The following is a 24544-nucleotide window of genomic DNA, read 5'->3' on the forward strand; positions in this document are numbered from 1 at the left end:
TAAGTCTGCATATTGTACTTTTTGAGTTTCAGTGGTTTAGCAGTAAGGATGAGCGGAAATGATTTAGACAGAACAAATAGTATGACATTATTATGGAATCTGATTTCAAAACCACAAACAATGGTCCATATTGAATATCAATGATTCAAGACTGATTTGCATGGTTTGAGGCATCAGCAGCAGTGTATTAGAGCAGTGAGTGATAAAATTGAATGCAATAAAAAAAGATTAACCACAACGTCACGAATCTGAAGGATAACGAAGGATAGAGAAAATAATTGGATTGTAAAAATGGACGATTTGACAAAGATTGCATTGAAAGTAACTGTCCTCAGCATCAGGTCATTTCCATCAGAATCATACAAGGGAAGGTGTAAATGTATGGTTATGACCCAGGTTAGTGATAATGGCGCATTTGTCTTCCTGCGCATGCAACATCGGACTGTTTAATGTAACATTTGAGTAACATTTGACGCTAACCATAAAATCCCCTTACTGCTACATTATGACCAAGGAATAGAAGGGTTAATTGATAATACAATAGCCTGTCACAAAATGGTGTACAAATGATTCATCATAGCTTCATATGATCATTATAATGTTAGGCTATACCAAATGTTATATCACTAAGTCAAACGTTATCTAATTTGGGTCAAGACACCTAATTAGGAACCAAATGTTACATTGAACGAGTTACTCAATGTCCGGTAATTGAGGCTACATGAAAGCATGACACTTCACTTACTAATTGTGTCCTCGCTAGATGCAATTTAACCCACTCCGGTCTCTCAGTTTCCATAGCAATTTGTATAAGTGATATGAAATGATAAAAAATCGCATCCCAGGGTAGTTGGGGGGGGGGTTATACCCCAACAAGTCCGATTCTTCTTAAAACTGCATACTTATGTGAATGTGGATGTGTCTCGCCCCAGCAAAGACTTGAGCTTGGCTCTCCACCATACAGAACTTTAAGGTGAAGCCAGCATTTTTAATAACCCACAGGCTGAAGTTCAGCATGCTCAAGTTATTGCGCATGTGTTAACGTCTGTCCCAACGGGAGCACTGAGAGAACACTGAGTCAACTCCTTGACTCTCCCTCAATGAGTTCGCCCTTCTCCAAGGTGACACCAGCATTTATCTGAGCAAGCTGCGAAAAACACTTGAAGCCCTGACAAAACAGACCATCAATAAGAAATGTCAGGGATCGGAAACTCAAGATGAAGAAGTTGAGAAATTGACAAGGAGTGAGGCATTAATGGTATTGACTCAGGAATGTAGCGGTATGTTGCACAGAGGCATGCTTTCCAAGTGAATGAAAAGTGCATCTTGTAGTACACTTATACATGTAGTATTCCCAAGAAAATCATGAAAATATAAAAAAGCGAATATCAGCATTTTCTGCAGGAATAATGCATGGTGAATGATAAATCATAGGAAATTAACAGTAAAATTCGATAGAAGCGGACAAATCAGTCTCCCCTGGGAGGTCATTATATCATTAATTTAATTCTGTTTGGATCAGTTATGTTTTTTTTTTTAAGATGATGAGCTTGCATTGGATATTATCAGTTGAACATATGTTCATGTAAAGGCTAGGTTCATGTAATGGACTGTACCATGTAGCATGGAGAAGTTCAGAACAGTGTCATCATGAAAATAAGATGTAATGAAGGCAGGATTGAAGTTTGACACTCTTATAGATGAGGGCACAGGAAAGGGGAGTTCAGACCCTGTATTGCGCCAAGAGTATTGCACTTTCGGTATCCTTATGCAAATTCAAAACTTACTTCAGCTCCGATCGATGTTTTCAATCGACTTTTTGCCTCTTGAGGAAGCTGACTAATCACTCTCCATTGCAATTTCATCATTAAAACTTCAAAATAATACAAACAAGTGCACCGGAAACAACTAATTATTGATTTTCTTGTCCAGCTATACATGTGTATGTGTTTCGGACGAACATTTTTGTGCCAGGGGTTATTATGTTTATTGTAAGTTGTGGCAGTTGAGTTCTGCCGATTTCGCCGGATTCAGAAAATATCATATATACCCAAGAGATAGTGTTGGAAGCTGTTAATTCTAAATCAAACATGGCTAGTGTTTGGTATTCAAACTCACCCTGGAGTATTGCATAGTGTCCCACCGAATCTCTGGACCCTATCCCTTAATTTTCAAGATAAGGCTTGAAGGTCATGTTGCAGTCTCTGCATAACATGTCTCATAGTGGCTTAAAATAGATTATGACTTGGAAATGAAATACAAAAAAACATTAACAGGATATAACTGCAATCGTGCTCCATTAATGTTTATACATCATGTAATTCAACTTCACTGAGTAAAACATCACTTATTTCATCAATAAAATTCTCAAGTGTGTATGACTCACTTCCTAATGGTTAGAATTTCTATGTTTGAAAATATGGATAATATGTCAAATTGTGACAATTATTTCACAATGACAGCTAAATTGGCTTTCGAACTTGTGGTTGACGGAAAAGTGTGTTTGTACCTGTCCGATTGCTAGTTTTCAACTCCTTGAAAGTTTATGATTAGGAATAACATGTGCTCATTGAAATGGAAGGAGTGGGTTACTTAAAAGGTTTTTTGGGAATATTCTATAAACAACCGTGAGCACCTTTTTGTCTTTTTCGAATGCGCACATTAGGTCGGCGACACCAAGTTGTCTGATGGTCATGACTTCATGTTTCAGCTATGCCTTTGTTTTTATGTTTTATTGATTCATCAGCTGGTCTTTAATCAGTGAAACTAGAGTATTTATCTCTTCTAAGTGTTTGGATCAGTAAACCTTAAAATAGTACTGGCTTTTTGCGCAGTTGGGTAAAAATAGGAAATAGGAGATAGCATCTAAAAGCTTTGGTCAGATGGTGGTGATTACTTGAATTGCTTACACACACACCTGTACCTTACATCTATCATTTAGGGGTAAACAACATCATAAAATGGGAGAAAATTGGCACATTTCTTCTGCCTTCTTCAGAATGTCATGAATGATAAAAGGTAGTAAGGACTCTTAGGTATGATTACTTTCCTTTCGATTTCTCTTTGATTCGTTTGTAATATTCATTTGCAATACCGTATGTATTTTATTGCCTCATGTCTATATATTTGTTTTTGCAGAACTTGTTTTTATCATAATAAATCAAGAATGTTAAAGAACCTTTTTCTGTTATCGACATCGTCATCGGATCAAAACCAATCATTCTATCAAACAGTCCACCACCAGAGCTGGTATGCCTATAGGTAACCTAAAAGCATAATAACTTGATGGGATGACTGTCAGTGTTGAATTCCTGCCCCAGTCAACCTTAGTACAAAAAGCAGTAACACATGCTGGCTTACATTTAACATTAGAAAACAAAAATTATTGGGAATTGCCATGGCTTTTGTTCCACAGCCTCATTTACCTGAGCCAAACAGATAGGATAAATCAGAAAAAGTAAAACACATTGATAATGTTTGTCAGTAGTTTCTGAAGGTTGGGTGAACAGTAGGCAGAAGCTTTCCACAGGTTCTGAATACTTTGATGTATTGCCTCTTCAAATTGTAAATTTCGCCAGGGCCGTTCCTGCGCCAATCTTCAGCTGCCTTTTCCTGTAGAACATGTCATGTCATATAAACATGATGTTCCTCTGCTTGTTGATGTTGCTGAAGTCATGATTAACAAATGTGTAAGATATTGCGAATTTTTGCCGCGTAACCTGTCGGCCATTACTCATTGACTCATGGGAAAAAAGTGGCAAGATCGTTCATGCTTGATTCAGTAAGTCACTCAGCCATCTACTTGTAACTCTGAAGATGTACACAGAGTGTCTTCATCATGGCTAAAACTGAGATGCTGTCATGATGGCAGTGGGGAGTAAAGTGTGTATACCACCGGCTCAATACCTTGTGCATTTTATCAGTAAACGACAGAAACAGACAGTGCTAGTTCAGAAATGGGAACCTGTAGGCGCTATTCCATATGCATCATTATGTATAATTTCATGAACTTGAAGTTACCATCGAAGTATGGTACAGTATGTCATTCCTGCCAGGCCTTTGCATTCTATAGCTATTCCCCATCAGGACACAATCATTGTTAACATGATTCACCGAAATCTATCTTGCATTTGCATCCCTTTGCTCAAAATGTAGTGAAGTCTTTGAAGATTTTGATATCAGGCATGTCAGCTGGCTTTCTTTTGATGACAAGACTTCTGTGAGGATAATGTAGAGATACATCCCTCGGGATGTCACGTCTTTAACCTGTGTATTCTGTTCTTCTTTGAACTTTGTCAAGTTTTATCATCTATTAGTTTCATAATCCCAAGATTAAGAAAGGTCTTCTTTTTATGCTCAAAAGACATTATTGAATGTTTTTGCTGAAACTGGTGGCATCTGTCCCATGAGGGGTCTGCCATCCAGTACCTGTTATAATGAAGTGAAAAACAGCTTTTGTTCTGTCTAAGAGGATTTTCCTCACAAACTATCTACTACATCTTGTAAACTTTTGTCCACACATTTTCAGTTCGGCATATTTCAGTGTATACGAGAAAAAGCCTCTTTAGGCCGGGTGAAAATCGCGAAATATGACGAGATACATAGGTGCATAGCCCAAATTCTTGTGCTTCTGCCTGTTGGGAGAAGTTGAATGTAAGCACATGTCAAGAAGTGCAAATACATCAAAAGTTAAGTCAAGTGGCAGAATTCTTCCAGGTCTTGTTTTCGCCATATGCTTTGGCTAGTATCGCCTAGCCAGGAACTTCTTGGGGCCTAAGTAGTGATCCCTGTGTGAACATGTACATAGGTTAGCTGCCGGCTGTTTTAAATACCGTCGAAAATCAATATAGAATGCACTTGTGACTTTCTGTGTCTTTGCAACTTTCAGAAATGTTGAAACATGTCAAGCATTGCAAACTTTGCCCTTGATTTTGACAAAAGGCATTTCCTTGCTGTAGAGGGCCTACTAAAGGTCGCTCTCCTTCGTTGCCAGATGGTGTCTATTTAGGAGCAGAAAGGATGGTCCAGAACTCTCTTTTTTGTTGTTTTGGAGTAGATTTTGGGTCATAAGCACTAAGATTTTTCAGTCTTTGGATTTTGGCAACTCTTCAAAGACATGCCTCAAGGCAAGCATTTTGTGAGCATTATATAGTACTAATGTCTTTGATCAATATTAGACAAATTTAAGTTCTTTGATGAGCAGGGGCACATTTACAGGCTTTGCCTCTTTTATTAGACAGCACAAATATGTGCTTTTAGCTAGCGTATAGTCCACTTCTGAAGGCTAACGTTTTTGACATACCATGAGGGACTAGAGTCAGTGGTGCGTTGAACATTGCTGTTCTGATACTGATTAGTCAAACTGTCAGAGAGAAGAAACACCAGCTCAACACATATCCTTGTGTGCATTCTAGGCGGATTGTGGTTGAAGCAATGCATTAGGGTTTAAAGAGATATAGTGGCCATATTCACCTGTACAACTTGCTGTAGATTCTACACCAGAATGTACAAGATAGCTGTGCTAAGTTAATTTGACCAAGACTTTATCTGGCATCATAAACATCTCTGCATTTTAGATGTTTGGCGGTAAATACTACCAGTTATTCGATATACCCATGCTAGCTTAGTCAGAACACTATTCCAGATTACTCATTCTCTGTTTTTGGTGAAGGAAGCATCTATCGAGAGGCGAGAGAAAAACTTAACTTGTCAGAACCTTATTTTTATGCCATTCGTCATAGTTGAGCTATTGGTGATCAAGTGATGTTCATTTCGTATCATATTGACCTGGATATGATGAAGATTTTTGCAGGGTGTAGTGAGGCAATGACTGCATGGTGCTGTCAAAATTGAGTTGAAATCTCTTTAGCGTTTTCTTGTTGATATCAAAACTTGACGCCAAAGCAGATTGTGACCGCAAAAGAAGCAACTGACATGTCTTGCTGTCTTCAAGACCATCATGTTTGACTCTGTTCAGCTGGGACGAGATCACTGAGTCTGCTGTGTTGGTCAAATTGAAGAGAAGTTGGAAGAATGAATCCCTCCCATTGCTTTTAATGCTGGCAAGGCAGTTTGGCATCCAATGTGGTCATAGATTCCTTGCTTGCTTGCAGACCAAATTCAGAGAAATTTGTCCAAGTATTGCTGCTTGATGTGCATCTCTGAGCAGTTTTAAAAATGTAGCTAAAGAACATTGATATTTACACCTCGAAACGCTCATTGTATCAGCAGGGTAATAACCATGCCTCATTTGTTAATTCATGATCATCTTTCTCCATTTTAACTTGTCTCTAAATGTCCATTAACGCCAGCTGATGTCAGCGCGAATCGTCAGTTATATGTATTGAAAGTGTAAGGGGGTGATTCCCTGGGGGTGTTTAGTAAAGCATGTTTAAGATACTGTCAGTGTTTTCTTGAAGGGTTATTAGGCATTCTGAGATTCGCATCCGGTAAGCAGCATGTGTGTCTCATTGAAAACTTTATCTGATTCTAATAAAGTGCTGGAGGGGTCTGCTGAAGAGGGTGGAGGTCAGCAGTGATTTATGTGAAAAACGGAAATTGCTAGGACTTTCCTTGACCACTCTCACCTAATCTCAAAACCAGGTGGAGCTGCCGTTTGTACCTAAATGTCAATTTGATTTTGTCGTCTCCTGTGCAGTCATCATCGTCCGTCAAGAGAGCAGACGTTCATCTCAAAAGGGTACTGAAATATTCATAGTGATCGTGGGTGACAAATTACGGAGTGGGACCAAAAGGCACGTGGACTATGTCGCCAAAAATGCTGATGTCACTTTGGAACTTTGATGATTAATGTCTTTTATAACTGATGAGCTTTACTGGAACAGTTGGGGAAAGTTAGGTGTCGGATGTCACATGTGATTAATTACCAAGGAATCGGTAATCTTATAGATTTTATCCATCTCAAACTTCTTTGGCATTGTTGGCAAAACTATAAGTTACTTCACCCATAGTTTCTTTGTGATGAACAAAATTCATTTTGTTGTAATATGGGAAAGTGAATATCATTGTGATGGTAGAAAACTATGATATTGTAATAACAATGCGTTTGAACTGATTGGTCAAGGACAATGATTAATGACGGGTTTGTTAACTTGGTGATCGTGCCACAAGTTATTTAACGATTAGGCTATATGACCCTGAAGCCCGGATTTGTAGTGGATTTGGTCACATTGGGAAAACAAGTTGATGGTTTCAGTAGCAAGGGACCCTATGGAAATCAGCATCTAAGATCAGACGAAGAAAAAAATATCTAAGATCAGACGAAATGAGCTTTGTAAGAAGTGCTAATCGTGCAGATGATGGATGACCTATTCCTTGATGAGAATTCTCCAGAATCCTGTAATCGTTGGCAGCTGTTTCGTCCCTGAATGCGTCCTTGGGAGACTAAGGCGTTATTTGCCCCTTCCTCAGTACATATTTGGTTAGGGGTCACCAAAACAAAGGCAAGTGAGCAAGGGTCTGGGAAACAATTGTAGACCTTGACTGGGACATGCATCATTCATGTAATGGTCTTTTCAGCATCAGGTTCAAAGGATTCTAGCCGATTGCCGCCGAAGCTACGACAATTAGGTGCATCGACTGTGTCATCAATCATTATTGAGCATTGTTTGAAAAGAGAGGTGGAAACGCATTGCGGAGAGTAATTAAAGGATCACTGGGGAGAAGACTAGTCACCCAACTTGTAATTGGTCATGTTTGCTACCGCTTCACGGAACATCGTAAACATGCATGAACACAAATTGATGACTTTTGAAATCCATCCAAAGTCTCATGTCAATATATCCTGCTTCAAAACAAATATGGAGGCTGCGGTAGGCTGTTTGATTATATGGCTGAATTTTCATAACTTCCAATCTTTCTGTCAAATTAAAGGTTTCATTCACTTGAGGGTGGCTGCAGTAACTTCTAAGAAGTGAATTCAGTTTTATGAAATAAGTGATATTGAAAACACTGCTATTATCATCTTCGTCTTTCTATTCAAAAGGATTAGAGATAGTGATACTCATGTAGTACCATCAACAGAGCAACAGGAGATAAAAATATATTGTTTGGTTTTTTACAAATGTCTGGTATTCATTCCTGAATGACGTGTCAAAACAGTATGGTTTGACGCCATATGAAATAATTCCCTGTACTGGCCAGGCAACATGATCCAGTATTCCACAAAAACAATGATATTTAGACCACTTTGTTTAGCCACGAGACCATACAGTAACTATTGTTTTCTCTCATAATTCAAATTCAGTGGTTAATATCCCCGAATGAATGCTGAACGTGCTTAATGAAAACTGATCTATTATCGTTCTATTTGCTCGCAGTGTTGTTTTAGGATCATGGAATCCGTTAAAAAATGCTATGAAAATATTGTAGTTATTTGCATGAGTGTCTGTACCGTTTCATTGGGGATTAGTAACTGTGCATGGTGTTGCATCAATACACTTCAAAGCTTCATTGGGATGTTATGGGTTACATTAAGAGAGATAAATGATTTTTTACTGAATTTATGATTGGCTCCCAATTTATTCACCAACGCAAGGGTCTATGAATAGCCAGGGGCAAAAAGGACCTCCTTTAGAGTGTGAAGTTTTAGTCTCATTAACTGGTGTAATGATTTCATTTTAAATTTGACGTACAGATTGATTTAGCCTCTGGCAGGTGGGTTGTCATACCCAGAGGATATTGCCTACCCAGTGGCTATTGAGATATTTGTAGGGGTCCTCCAATTGCGGAAAAGGGTCATAATCACTGGCGTCATGAATATACAAATGTTTTCACAGTGATTAATGATAAGGGACACAGGGCACCGTAGTCCCATGATTCTAAATCACCCAGGGATGATCAGGGCATATCACGTGCCAGTACGCTGCACCTTTCCTTTGTGACGGTCTTTGAGTCCCACCCCTTTTCTTTGCGAGACACGAGATGGCCATTTTGTATCTCCACACTTAACCACCTGCCTTGGGTTCCTAATGTGGTAGCTTTCTTGCAAACACATGAAATTTACCAATAATGTGAGTTAAGTCATTTTTCACCTTTAATGATAGCCGCGTTTCATTGCACCCTATGTCGATCAAAGATTCATGTGTATAAACTTACATCTGAGTGGTGAAATATGTTGAGCCACGGTTGAAACGACTCGAGTTGAGACAAATGATGATGACTATAATGATGATGATGATGCTGGGAGTCGCTTGTTCTTCAGTGCTGTAAATCATCTCGACTTACGCCCCTCCACCTTGAAAAGGACAATGGTATGAACTGTCATCAAGATCAATTTATCCTTCAGTTCAGTCATATAAATCTTGAGATTTCTCTCAGTTTTTGTTTGTTTGTGCATCATCTGAAGCAATTCATGGATGTCAAACGATATGCAATTTCATGTTCTCTTAAACACCTCTCTATGGAGATGGGTGTCACCAGAAATGTCACATGGAGACAGACAGCAACTATTAAGATGAACAACAAACAACCAAAGTAAGAGCAAGTATGTATTATTTAATCCATACTTGCTAAGAGCGATAGCCATTCTCCGTGAGACATTACAGCCAAGAAAACCTCAGCCATCCAATAAAACTAATGGTGTGTATCTCTCTCGTTGTTGCGCCAGACGAGCAACAATATCTCCTAAATCTCCCTTGGTGACTCCTGGGACAACCGATTTATCAAGACTTTATCAACAAAACAACCAATTGACGCTGTGAGAAGGATTCTTTAGATTCATGTTTGATTTTGTAGTTCCTCTATGCCGTTGGATTGTGAAGAGGTTCTAGATCTGGTGCGGCTGAGAGGAGAACGTCTAGAGTAGATCTATTGTTTTTGTTTATGATTTTGTCAGTTTACATGGTGCCAAGGGTACCATGAATATCTTGCCATCATCCCTGGTTCATGTGTTTTTAAATTATGTCTGATCTGAACAGTTGATTTAGTGAGGGATGTCCGCATGCACGAGATACTTCTTTAGCTTAACTATTTGATTAGCTTTATGATGTTTAATTTCTCGCATACTAACCATCTGCAACATTGGCAGGGGTCCGACTCAAGGGTCCAATTCCAACTAAGTCCTCAAGCTACCAGCAGGAGGTGTGATTTATGCCTCTTCTTGAGTTTTATTGGCCCTTTCATTGGCTATTATACTATATCATAGTGGACATAGAATTGGCAGTTGATGTCCACTCGCTCAAATTCCTGTTATAATCAGGTGGATAATTTCATTCGACATTCGATATCTATTCGCAGAAGTCAAGAGACAATTGGTTTTATGATACTAAGGGTGCCGTGGAATTTATGACTCCCTGCCACTTTAAATCTAATTGTAGTGACCATGTGCGAAACATGTCGCAGATAATATGCCTCAAACTTATCTTTAACCAAACCGGTAAAGTGTCGGTAAAATCGTTTTCATCATTGCGTTATTCACATCGTGAGTCGGAACGACAAAAACCGGAGCGAGTTAAACATCTCAGTGATCCTGTTTCTATCGATCTTATCAGAAAAACATGTTATCAGCCATTGCAGGTGAAATCAAAGGCTCGTGAGGGCAGTCCATTTCAACTGACTCTGCTGAACATAGTAATGTGTATGCATAGTGCGAAGTAATGTGTGATGGACTGATTAATGTTATCCAGCTCAAGGTGAAGTCTGCTTCAGAACTTTCGTGCCTTGGCTCCTTTGGATTCGATCTGTCTGTTTAAAATCGCCATCCCTCTGTTTAGTTGATATCAGGATGAACATATCGGTTATTCACATGCATTTGTATGCAATTCCCTTTTTGAATTGAAAGGAAATGTTGGTATTCTCAGGTAGGAGTGAACTACATGGTTGTACTGTGCATTCCAGCAATTAAGTCATTTGGGTTGGGAGATGGCTCCGCCGATATTAACCCTGAAGGTGGAGATTGGAAAGATTGTTGTTGCTTGCTGCAGGATTGATGCCAAGTGAGACAGGCAAGTTGTTCCTCTTGCTTGGGCTGCTTCGCAACTGTCAGTCTATAGTTTTGGCTATTGCTTAGAGGTGCAATAACCATAGAACTGCCTTACTGCACGTAACAAGGACATGTCATTGTTGGTGACTCTTCAAAGAGATGCCGCCCTCTAGTAAAGCTTGTAAGTTTATAGCCCTGATCAAGCACATAATTGACTGCCTCATCACCGCTTATTATCCCCTTATTGGCGGCAGTAAATGGTAGAGAGTGTTAGTGACCTCGTTGTGGGGTCAACAAAGACCTCTGCATCTGTGTTTACGTCTGAAAACCACTGAGAAAATCAAATCAGGATTTGAAGAAGGAATGTACGATCGAAACGAGTTGAAAATCATTTGAGTGAAATGTTTGAACATTTGTTCAAGTTTGTGGTCTAAGGTTCTCTCATTGGAAAACATCTGGTTACGCAAGTACTGTGGCCCACTTGTTCGAAGTTAAGTTCACATTGCTTTGACCAGCAGGCAGTTGTCCTGTGCTGTTTACATTGGGCCCTAAAACAGCAAATGACCTCCCCACTAGTGGTAGAAAATAACAGATTCCACCCACAACCTGATATGAAAAATAATTAACAAAATTTCCACTGAGGCAGATGCATAATATAAAATGTCCTTTTTGGATGAAATTGGGTGGGAAAGGCCTGCCCCGCCAGGCTGTCATCTGACTTAACGATGACGGATCAACCGTCCCCTTCAACAGATGAAAGAGAGTTATTGATAAAAACGACCAGGTCATTAATATGAGATTAGGGATTGGTGTCCGACAACATGAGGCAAACAAGGGACAGGTGAAGTGCAAAATTGATGACGGTTCAACTAGAGTTTGTACCAAGTCAAAGTGGATGTAATTTACCATACATTTGATTGTAAATGCACTTGTAATACTGGTTTACTTGGGAAGAATTGGACCACATGGCAGGACCTTACTCTTATCCCTTCTAATCAGTCGATGAGGAGTTTGTATCAGTTGTGCATTGGATGGAGACTTGTTAGAGGAACATCATAACTTCTTGAAGGTGCCTATGTTTATGTCCTTGTTGGATTTTGTAGTGTGAGAGTTTGCTTGTGTCCAATTTGGAAGTACAGTGATATTCTCTATATTTGACTTGGAGCTGAGGAAAAGGTATGATTTTCTTCATTTGATAAGATTTTCGCTTTTGCATTTCACAATTTCTATTACTGCAGTAATCAATATGCTTGAAATGTACTTATTTTTGAGTTATTATTGTCACCTCTGTGATTGTCTTATCTATGATTACTCTAAAACAAAGTGGCCGTTGTTCCTGATAAAGTTTTCAAAAAACTGTAAAAAAACTTAGAAGAGAGTAGTGTTTGTTCTGAAGTAAGTGCTAACCAGCTGTCAAGTGGCCTTAACAACTTTTTGCAAAATATTTACCTTTCAGGTGTAAACAATGAATTTGTCCAGGCAGGTTCCATTTGGTGTTGACATGGTTCTGGTCAAGTGTTATTAGTAGCAAAAGTATATAAGCGAGGGATTGAATGTAATGCAGTGCCTCGGATTATGCGTAGCATCTGCTAAACAATAGAACATTTTGATATCGTGATACCCCTGTTAAGTCTGGGGTCAATAACATCCTGAAGTATCATTTCTTGACATTTCCTTTGAATGAAGACCCTCGTTTATTGCCCTGTGGGTGTGCACAGAATGTAACAGGGCATATTTGATCGGAAGGCCCCAAATTTGGAAATCATGACACCAGAAGCAATACTGGCTCAATATTGTTTGAAGTAACATTGTCACAACCCGGTCCAGAGCACCTCTACAAATATAACGCGAGTAGACACAGGATAATGTTTGGGAATCCTTTTCTACAAAAAGTGGAGAAATAGAAAGAAAAGCCCTGTCCCAAGTTTGTTTAGGTTAGGAACCCATAGAGTAGGTTGACCAAGATGCTTTTCAAATAAATGTATCGTCCCTTCATAAATGAAACAGTTCAACATGAATTCCATATCGACTGGGAGAAGGTCCCTTAGTTCTTACTTTATAAATTGGCCAGGGTCCTTGGCTATATTTAGATCAAGGATGCTAATATTTGGTTTAAGATTATTAAGGTACCATCGGCCACTCTGGTAAGTCAATAGCAATAGGTTGGTCCGGTGTGAACAATAAGACAATGAGGGTAGATAAATCAGGAGTCTGTGATGTTTGCCGCCAACCTCCGCAGTTGCTTCATGTCCTGTAACAATGAATGTCTCGATATTTGGGGCGATCCCAGTGATTCAGTTGCAGCTGCTGTCTCTGTGAATATTTCTAAAGGCTTTACACAGTAGGCAGTCCTGTAGTACCTGGCACAAGGTGCTACTATTGCACAAGACCATCTTTTTAGTTAGGACACTTCCTCCAAACTACTTCAGTGCAGTTTTAAATGAAAAGGCACCACAAGATAACAGTAAAAGTAAAATGAGGTTTGTAATCCATTAATTTGCATACTGACACAAAGAGCAGCATCATTAGCACATTGAAGTCTTTGCGTTATGAATATGTATGTTGGAGAAATGTAGGACCGTGGGGAAGGGCTGAAGGTCCGCTTTGTAGGCTCATTAATCACCTCTTGACAAGGTGGTGAGGTCTTCTCAGGATGCTCATGGGTATGTAAGGTCTTCTCGGGATGTTCATGGGTTTGGGTTGACTTCCTTTCTGAAAATCAGAGATTACGCTATGAGCCTCTCTTCAGCCATAGACTGAAATGCCTTCTGTTTGAGTGGGTTAACCTGTTCTGTAAGTTTAAATTACCATTGGTAAATACCTGTTCAATATTTGTTGGCACTGTGACCACCAATCCATTTGGTTATGGAATCTCAAGAAATGAAAGTGTTTCCCTGTAAATATTGACAACATATAGCCACCTTTGATCTCAGCTTTGAAGTGGAACGCAAAACCAGCCTAGAAATATTGAATATTCGCTTGGACAATAGGTCAGGGAATCACGCCGTTTATTCGTTATTGATTTAGGAAGCTAAATCTTGCGGCCATATGAGCTAGACGATTTGTGATTGTCGCTCTGCCGACAAAGGGAGATGTCCTGAACGGTGTTTGTTATTAAGAAATTTTATTTTTCTTTCCCAGCATATTATTGGCTGGCAGATTTGAGAGTGTGAGATGATTTTATTTGTCAAGTGGTTTGGTGTGTTTTTGAAGATAGGCCCCGCTGGTTTTCTTGAGACGGTGACTGGTCCGAGTTTCTGTTGTTATGGTACCAATTTCCATAATCACAATCTCTTTGAGGTGCTATCCTTTCTTGAAATACTAAAAATAATCAGCCCCTCTCTGGTCGTAGGTTTGAGTCCCGGTCTGGCTGTGCACAGCTTCGTGAGATGGAAGACTTCTCCCTAACAACGTAGGTTTCCTCCAGAGTCTTTGGTTTGCTCCTATATAATATCACAGATCAGTCCAATGTCCTTCTTGAGGCTCAACTCAGTATCATAAAAAAACCAGACTAGATCTTGTTGGTGTATATGTACATGTAATTAGAATACCTATCTGTAACCCAACCCCACTATTCACCTCTTACTTGCTAATGTTTGTAGCTTGTTAGGATGATTTAGTAAACACCAGATGATGGAAGCCTTTCGGGAGATTGATGATAGTGTTAGGAGAAGTCAGTTGCAATTCCTGTTGCCCTTCATTTAAAGGGGATACTTGATGAAAATGCACCTTCTGTTCAACATCCCATTCCCCTTTGTTCTGGACCGTAGGCTTTCTCTAAATATGATGTACCGGTATTGGTAGTGGTGTTAAATTATGATTTTGTGGTACTCTAACAACTCAAACTCAAAATACTTATTGAATGAAATAATGAGCTAATTTCTGTAAATATCATAAATACTTCCCATCTTTGATTATCAGCCAAATGGCTTACTCGTGCAAGAACATATTGATTGGACAAGCCATTCTCAACATGCATCAAGTGAAGTGCGAGCAAGTACTTGTCAATGAACAAGCCTCATTGCTTTCATTTCTTTGGCATCTCGGTGAGAGTTGGTCTCAATAACGGGTTGCTCTTGGGCTGATCGAGCATCCCTGTTTGTAATAACCAACTGTTGAACTAATGAGAAAGCCCCTGAAAGTGATGTTGATATAATGATCATTGAGTGTGGAACTAGCTTGCTTGAGGCACCAAAGTGATAATGCTTCGACTCTCTTCCACTGCTTGCTCACAATGACTCATCCCACAAGCAAATAGTCGTAGATGTTTCGGTGGGGCATGCATTTCGTGCACATCAAACAGCAGACTCAAGATCGACACGAGTGTTTTTCTGCTTTTGAAATTTTTGAACAGTTGGTTGGTGAAAGAACATCTATTGATATGTTTTAACTCAAGTGACCTGCGAAAAGGTTCTGAAGCTGCATAGAAAATATACTGTTTTGTGTAGGAATTTGGGGCCAACTTAAGGCGGTTTAGATTTCGGTCCATTTCAAAAGAAATTAAGTGGAGAAAGTATCATTAACGTCAGTCTCTGCTTTGGACCACTTAGTATGGTATTGAGTTCATATTTGAAAAGTTACACCTGCATTTTTTGAAAGTTCACAACCTTGCCGCTAGGCTAGCCCTAACAAACTGTAATAGACCTAGCATGGGTGGAAATGATACTAATTGGACGGTATGGTATTCCTCAACAATTTGATATCTGTTTATGCAAAGGTCATCAAGGCTGGAAGAGTGTGGCAGTTTACCGATCTGAAATGAGTTGGACCTAGTTGTCAATATATCAACAAACGCAGTTTGTTATTTCGAACATGAATAGATCGATGAAACTGGAGTAAGTCTCAGATATTGGTCCAAAGTTTGCATCTGTATCCTTCTTATTTGGTTGTCTCTTTCAGAAAATGTAATTTTGATTGAAAATTTTTAGGTTGACCATGGAAAATGAATTCGTTGGTCAATTTTCATATCTCAGCACTGGTGGCACTGCGCTCTGACCATTCTCACATTCTAGTGTGCAGGTGTCAAATTCACCTGGCGAGGCTCCCTTTTGAACACCAAAAGGTTAACTGTGGCTGAGCCATCTTCGTAAATCTGTTGGAAGATGCGAGATGTTTCTCTCCATCTGCTGACCTCTCTGATTGTGCAAAGATTGATAGCTGAAGGAAGTCTACAGGAATCTGAAATGTATATTCGAACACACCTTCGGTCTGGGTACAGGTGAAGTGAAAGTAACCAAGGGAAAGTGGGGCAAATGGAAGATTTCTTAATGCAAAGATGCTTAGTTGCGCACTTAATATTGACCAAACTGATATAAGCTGGCCAAGGCTTTATCTGCATGGCCATAGACTTAGTGTGGATGGACTTCTCTTTGGGACCCCTTACCGATTGTGAAACTAGGCCATTATTTCCGATATAAGTCCTACTTTCTTTCTTTTTAATGGCATTCAACAATGTTATTACAAACCATTCTGCCCTAGGTTCGTAGCAGGTCTGTTGATCAAAGAAATGACGAATTCCCTGTCTGAAAGTTGCTGAACTGGCTTACTCTTCCTTTAAGATACTGATAGTCTCCCTTGTCAGATATGATCTTCTCAGTTCCACACATTAGCACTAGGTGGCTACCAATCCAACAGGAATGTTTCTGTCGATGTGTCATCAGCAGAGAGCTGTCAGTGAAGCGTTGCAATGAATTAACTTATTATAGACATAAGAATCTCCTAACTTTAAAGATGATTTGTTTGATTTTAATTGGAATTAATTTCCTTTATTGCCTGCTAACTACCTGTATTATACACCGGATCAGAACATTTTGGGTGGCTTATCAGAATCCGATAATACAAGAAGATGTTAGTAACCTGGCTGCTGTGCTATGTGACATTTCTAATACCAGTATACAAAGTATCGGGTCCACCTGCCACGCCTATTTTGTCTGGCTAAATAGTGACATAGACATAGCAGTCATTGTTTCAAACCTGACCACAACATAACCAGGCATATCTGGTTAACATAACGAGGTGGTCCAGTGGCCATTTATAATTCTCCACAGACCCAAATTGAAGAGGAATGACCCTTCGAATGGTAATTAACATTGGTAGCATTGTCGATTGCATGGACGCTATCCTAGTATTATATCCCTCATAGGGGATCATTAGATACCCTTGTGACGCTGGTTACTCATTCAGACTTTACACAAGCTGTTATTTGGTGTCAGTCGAGATGGTTGAAGTTTGATATTGATGTTGGGTATTACCTTCAGTTGTCAGGTCTGACCTTTGCGGTAGGTGGTGGCGGGGGGGGGGGGGGGGGGGAGTAATATGAATAGTCGTTGACTGGACGCTAACACTTTTTTTCGAGTGTACTTGGGTAAGTATGGGGGACAAGCTGTCAAATTTTGCAGTATTCCAATTGGCGATGAGACAAAGATCTAAGTATATCTTAGGTCATAAGCATTGGGCAATATGCAGTAAAAGTGCTTTTGATTGACTAGCTGCGACTGGTTGCTGGAAAAAATAGTAAATTGAGCACACTTTAGTGGAAAATTATGAATTATCCAGAGATTGTCACAACAAGAATCAATGCAAATACATGTTCTAATAATCCACTGTCGATACATCACGTACAAAACTCTTGACAACAAAATTGTTTATTGTTATGTCTCTCGTTTCCAATAACTGTTATTTGCAGTTTGATACTCTATCAGAAGCAACGTAAATCGTTAGTTCATTTGTGATTGGAAGGCAGGTACTCTGTCCCAATAAAGCACTGCAGTTGTATTGATTACAGTGACATTTATCAGGTTAATAAGGTTTATTTCGTGATACTTGGAAAATATTTATGAAAAACACAAACTAAAAGGTTTTGAATAGTCTGTGATTTGTAGCAGCAGTTAGTTTGGGCTGATGGCCCTTACAAATACAATTGAAGAGGGTGGGAGGTTTCTGAAAACATGCAGTAACATTGGTTGTTGTTTTTTTTTTACAGTTTTAGATGTATTTTGTGTATCACCCTCAAGGAATTGTGTACGACACATTGATGAACACCAGAAGTAATTTCCAACTGACTATGTGCATGTGCATGTACTTCATAACTATAACCATAAGATACCCTTCATATATTTATTAAAAACACATCAGAGTATGAACCGTATGAGTTAACTCATAAAAATTAAATCCATTATATCAAGCAAACCAGTTTATCGATTCCATAGGAAAAAATTAAACCTGTCATCCAACATCAATATAAGTATCTATATTCATCCCAATAATGTGTTTCTATAACTAGCAAGGACTCTTATTCCCAAACTGAAACAAGCCGATTTTCTACTCAATAAACCACTGAATTTGCAATATCTGTTGGATTTATCTGACCGTCTCTGTATATTCCACTGCTATTCATGGAGCCCCTGTCTGACCATTATGTATTTTACAAAAGATCCCTTTCAAAACATATCGATAATTGAGCACCTCGGTGCCCTGCTGTCGTCACATCGACCACCTACCCCACCTGTACGCGTTCTATGAAAGGATAACCAAGAGACCCCGTTGCCACGGTAACGAAGATACACAGCAGCATGGCTGCTTTCTCAGCTGTGTTGATCGCGAGTGGGGTTACCTGTGCTCGTAGCACGTAGTCAGTTCAGTACGAGCATGCAGTGAGTGCACGTCGTCGCACATTTCAAATTTAGCCATCGCGACATCCGTCTGTCATTTTCTGGACTATTGCATCCATACACTCCCACGATGTAATGATACTTTGCGTTTTTCATCAATATTTCACCCGCAATCTATTATTGGAAACTGCAATATAATGTGCATGTCTTTCATTGAGACCGGCAGTATAGTGATGCATTCAATACCGTGTGGAGGGACGTGCAAGGATGTGCTCAATGGACTACAATGGAGCCCTCGCCCTGTCCAGCCCTTAACTGATTGTGATTTGCGCGCTGTGTTACTCCTGATTCTATCGGAGCAGTGGGACTAGTCTTTTGTTGCCTAAGGTAGTTTCAGCATGTTACTTTCATGCCACTAGATCTTGATGTGGCTAGCTTGATACAATTGGACTGCTTGGACTGGTGCTTAATTGATGCTATAATATTCTCACTTGATATACATGGACTAACTTAGTTTGATATCATTTGGACTACTGGTGCTAACTTTATACTCTTGGATTACTTCCTCTCAGTTCCTTTGAGATTAGTGTGGCTCAACATTGATATTTGACAAAACAATATATCTCTACACAATGCCTTCCCAACATTCCAGTTGTCTAATTTTACAAATCCACATGTCAGAGTTACCGGTATGCTACTTCGGAAAGTTTAGGTCATGTGACCTAGCATCAGGATCAGCTGGTGGTTGTGCCAGCGTCTAGATTGTGTCTTTGTCGTTAGCCGTCTGATGGTATGTTTGGATAATGAGCAGTCAGGAGTCTAGCGATGATAGCACGGGCACACTCCATGCACCTAGTGATATCGAACTTGTGGTGAGTTTCCCTTACTTCTTTCCTTCTTTTCCCTTTCTCCCAAATTTTTCTAATAACCACTCCATTCAACAATGTTAAAGTTTGCTTTTGTAGAAAACTTTATTACTTTATCCGATCCCATAATCGATAGTACAAGAGTTGGGAAATCTTTTAATATTTGAACTACCATACGGTGCTCTCTTGGTGACAGGTCTTTGTTTTAGCCACTTCATGGGACACCTTTGACCTTCCAGAGTTGCTTCCAGCCTGAAAATCAAAATATGAAAAACTTCTTATGTTTGAATTCCTAAATGTTGCAACCTACTTAACAAACTGTTCAAGTATTCTTATGGTCATCATCTTTCCTCGGGACAGTTACATTTCTCAAGAGAGAAACCACCTGTTACAAAACTCATTTGTCTTGTTCCCTGACCAGACTCCCATCACCCTAAACGAACTACTCCACGACCATGTTTGTTGCTCCCAACGGCCCCCTAAAACCGTTGATGGAACTTTGATGGGCTTCTGCCTCATCAATACACCAGTGATTGATGTTAGGGCCATTATGAGCTTTGTTTAAGGATATACATCCAAATTAGAATCACATTCAACAACAGTGTGTTTAGCTATGCTGCATGATGATTTTGATCAATTTTCCTGGAGATCGTGGTCCATTGATCCAGTGAGTCAAACCGAACAGGCAATTTCATGGTGTGACTTCGACACGAATTGTTGATGTGTTTCAAATTGCATTTTGTGCTGCTCTAGCCCCCTGATTTGAAGTGCAGCTGAAAAGTCTGTTGATACTGACCAGTATGATGTTAGGCATTCGAAGCAGGGCACCCTCTCTTGATCCTTTTCTCTCGCTGACGTTGCCTGTCTCTGCAAGTGCTACTAAAAAAGAACATTTTTGGTGCTGTGTAAGAGGAAAAAGTGTAAGAATGTAAAAGAGTCCCAAGATCATCATTCAGTTTTCTTTGCTTCAAAGCCACATAGTCATTGTCTTCTTTCGACTAGTTATACTTGCCAAGAAAAAATGCAAATTGGTACAAATGCAAAAAAATATGAATCTCAGTTGTAAGGCTAATCGGGCGGAATGTGTTGCCGGGGAATGGCTCGCTTTTCACACATGTACATTTACTTGCTGGTGCTGACAGAAAAAGAAGAAAGAACCTTTCAGGTTGGGAAATGGGCCCCAAACGTATAAAATATAGATTTTTGCAGGGAAGGCGATGGTTATGAAGAGTTGAATTTCTCTAGGCAGTATTAAGTACAACATCAGGTTTATTTTGAATAGAACACAAGGTATTGTATCAGAAAACGGAAAAGAGCAGCAGTGATAACACAGACAGTGCCATGCCATCAACAGATCCTTTGTCATGATGATTTCAGTATCATGTTTTTCTTTCAGAAAAGCAAATGAATACTCCCTGTTCACCTGATCAGACTGTTTGTTTGGTTGACAGAGTACCTGACAAATTTCTCATAAGCCTCCTGAACTCCAATGCGACTGATGTGCTTGTTCTTATTATACATTAACCGCGTAAGATTGTCTTTTAGTTTCCAATGTGCCATAGCATATCATGGATGACACATTCAAACCACCAGGCAAACAAACTTTTAAATTTCACCGGGTTTATTGCATATCGGATTTTTTAGAAAAACTAAATCTCGTGCAACTAGTGAACATTCGCACAGACAATCAGGCAGCATTACGGATATTTTTCCAAACTAATTTTTCCCCTGAAGTTTTCTCGTTTTCCCATGACTCAGTGGTTGTCGAAAAGAAATCTGATATGAACCAGTATGGTCGTTTTTAGACGGATTCCTCCTGTTTCCATGGATATTCTATTCCATTAACCCTTATTTTGTTCAATTGAAATACTTGTACGTGAATTTGATTTTGCATCTCATCTGGTCCATCTCACACAAGATGACGTGGATGATGCTTACAGATGGGGCTGGGCTTGGTTCTATCAGTGCTCTGATCTGATCAGTACCCCTGCCCCGGCCCAAGTAAAGTTTAGCGAGCAGTATCAACGATGGATGTTCAAAGTACTCCAATGCAGATTATCAAGAAGCAACTGCTACATTCCTCCTCTTAAACCAAAGCTAAATGGCCACTCTTGAGGAATTTTATGGGCTCACTTTATCACTTAAGAAACCACCGGGGAATGTAAATCTTCATCGAAGGAGTTTTTGTCCCGTAAATTGCTAATAAATTTGTTGTGGATGTGGATAATAGATTACTGATATTTGCACAAGGTTGATGCATTTACAGCTATAAATCACATAAAACTAAGATATGTGTCAGCACAAGTGCTACTAATGAATCCATACTGAGATGTTCAGGGCAGGGAAAATGAGTTGGCATATATTCGCAGATCAGTTCAAAGATTTTGTTAACATCTTTGATACAGATTTTCCTTTTGGTTATCCATTGTCCAAAACAGTTCTAGTTTGTACGTAATTAGAATGTTAATTTTGAAATATACCACTATAGTTGTATTTTGCTAGCTAGGCGGACCTTCAATAATTGGCAACCTTAGTGTCAGTTGAGGTCATTGATATTCAGTTCTGGGAATAGCGTGATGGTTCCGGAAATGGTTAAAGCCGGATATAATACTGTTCATTTCAGAGATGCTGGGTAAGAGGAGACATATTGTCAGATTTGAGTGGGCTACTAGGGTGCTATTGATTTCTGTATTATATACTGACACTCACGAGATATACTGTGATACATTAGCAGCACCACGAGGGACTGTCAATAGTGTTGAAAAGACGTTCAAACCATGGAAAGATACGTGTGCATGAAGATATACATCTGTGAAAATAAAATATTGCAATATGCGTTCAGACTATTGAGTCCATTGCCAAAATCACTTGTTTCTGGAATTCAAATCAGATTGCTGGCACAGGAGCCTCCTCCTAGGATGAAACTTTCATAGGTCTTGCCACCCACAACTCGGATGTAGTCCGTCAGTTCATGATGTCAGTGTTCTTCAACATCGAACGGAGGAAATGTTTTAGCAAGTGTGGGCAGACATGTAAACATTACAATTGCAGTACAAATCATTGTGCATCAACAACCAGTTTTCTGCTTGGTGTGAAAAGAGACAGATTAAGCCGCTTTCTCACTACTCTCTGATGATCGTGTGAAGCCAACAGTTTGTCAAGTGATGTGTGTCTTCTTATTTATCATGAACCTCAACTGGTTTGGTAAACACTTGAAAAGCATGTCGAAGATGGATAATCTATTCATAAGAACATGAGAGAATGAGAATGTTAGCAAATTCTTGATGGTGTGTTTTGATATGAAAGACATGTATGCTACTTTATAAAATTGGGCCACCGACTCTTCCGGCCTATATTCATCCCTGGATGGTAGCTGCAGATGCTGCAAAAAGAAACTGTTTCCCTCCGGTCTAGCAGCTTTGGATGAACATTTGTAAACCTTTGTGTAAAGAGGATTAGTAAAAATCTTATTTTACATAGATTTTCGAATGATTTAAAAATCTTCGGTAGAATCCAATGCTGTCATTGTATCCACAGTTTTTCATCCTGGTACAATTCTGAAGGACAGGTCAGGCAATTGCATCATCTTTTTGCCTTCTGGCTGCATGCTCACTTTGTCACAATGAAACATCCAGCGGGGATACAATTAAGTGCCATTTGCTTGTACTGATGAAATAAAATGAACATAAATTTATTTTCAAGCTGTCTCAGCCAAAATAATCAACTTCGAGCCCCTGTAATGTGTTTAAATCGACTCCTCTTTGAGTTTCCACTTATAGAATTAAAATGTCTTTGATGCATAATTAATGGTATTCATGCTCTTAATTAGCTTGTTCTTTTGTTCGTCATGGCTGTAGATGCAAATTGGAAAGTGTCTGTATCAACTTTGTAGAATCTCGATATCAGTTTCAGCTGATACAGCTGAGAAGATCAACCGTATCATTCAGCAAGGAAAGGATGTTTGGGTGTTTGCTCCTCCAAGCAACCATCCCGTCAGCCCTTCTCTGTCGATCAGCACCATGACCAATTGTAAGAGCATGCTATCAGTATTTCTTTATCAACAACGTCTATTTTGCAACTAAGGGTGCTATCTCAGTCAATTTCTGCTGATACAGCTGAAATGATCAACCCCATGCATCAGCAGCGAAATGATGTTTGCTTCCCCTAGCAAGCATGCCATCAGCCTTTCTCTGTTGATCAGCAACATAAAATGTATAACTAAGGATGCCATCCCTGTCAATTTCTGCTGATGCAGCTGAAATGATTAACCTCATGCACCAAGTAAAGATGATTCATCCTTGGCAGGAACATGCTGTAATGACAGATTGGTGAAATCAGACGCCAGCACGAGTCCTAAGGTTCCTGCTTCCGTGCAACAGGAAATGACTGCAGCATCCCTAGGTTTCTTCATTGGCACATTCCATTATGACAAGCGGTCTCATAATGTTCATGCAGCATTAGAAGCCATATTTGCCACAGTTGAGCCCATTTGCAAGATTATTAGTAATTGTGGTGAAATTCAATGGGCAAGGTTCATGTTCAGGTTGTCATCAATCCAGTATATATATGATAACCTGTAAGCTTCTTCTACTGCCTCTTTTATACTATTCTTAAATATATGGAAGGAGTCCCAGCTCCAGCCTACACCTCCATATGAAGAAGTCTCTGTTGTTGGAGGGATGGACCAAAGGTGTGGCGCTGTAGATGCGCCTCCTTATTTCAGAAATTTGAAATCTACCATAAAATGTTAAACGTTTGTACGAAGTAGACCAGGATTTTGAGTTTGAAGTGTCCAAGTAACCCCATCTTTCTCTGAATCGTAGATCCGCGCCTGTCACATTCCACTTTTCACGAACTTATCAGTTGCCAATCAATATCAATTATACACTCTGAGTAATCTCTTTCTTCGCTAGGACCCATAGCCTGCGCGTTGAAGGATCGCTCAAGCATCTGAGGTTACTAGTTTTAATGTTACTTTCAGTCACAGATGACCACTTACCGTGTGAGAATGATTCCTTCCCTTCTCCTCGATCTCTCCACTCTCATCCTAGCGTTGCAAAGGGTATGACTCACAACTAGTAATACCCTTCAGACAGTGGCTGAGCCGGGCTGTTGGCACTTCTGCT

The 24544-nt window shown here is 39.6% G+C and overlaps 1 protein-coding gene across 7 annotated transcripts in view; it reads left to right on the plus strand.

The window, feature by feature from the left end:
• The window catches only part of LOC135490636 (E3 ubiquitin-protein ligase PDZRN3-B-like), a 284538-nt gene that overhangs the window by 164948 nt on the left and 95046 nt on the right, over positions 1-24544 (plus strand). The window contains exon 1 of one of the 7 annotated variants that reach the window (XM_064775915.1): positions 18609-19424. The exons of the other annotated variants lie outside the window; for them this stretch is intronic. Coding sequence (XP_064631985.1) covers positions 19356-19424 — 69 coding nt within the window. The 5' untranslated portion in view covers positions 18609-19355. Of the gene's footprint in view, positions 1-18608; positions 19425-24544 lie in introns of those variants that run through there. 7 annotated transcript variants of the gene reach the window in all.

Source organism: Lineus longissimus, chromosome 7 (genome assembly GCF_910592395.1).
Source record: "Lineus longissimus chromosome 7, tnLinLong1.2, whole genome shotgun sequence".
Taxonomy (NCBI): Eukaryota; Metazoa; Nemertea; class Pilidiophora; order Heteronemertea; family Lineidae; genus Lineus; species Lineus longissimus.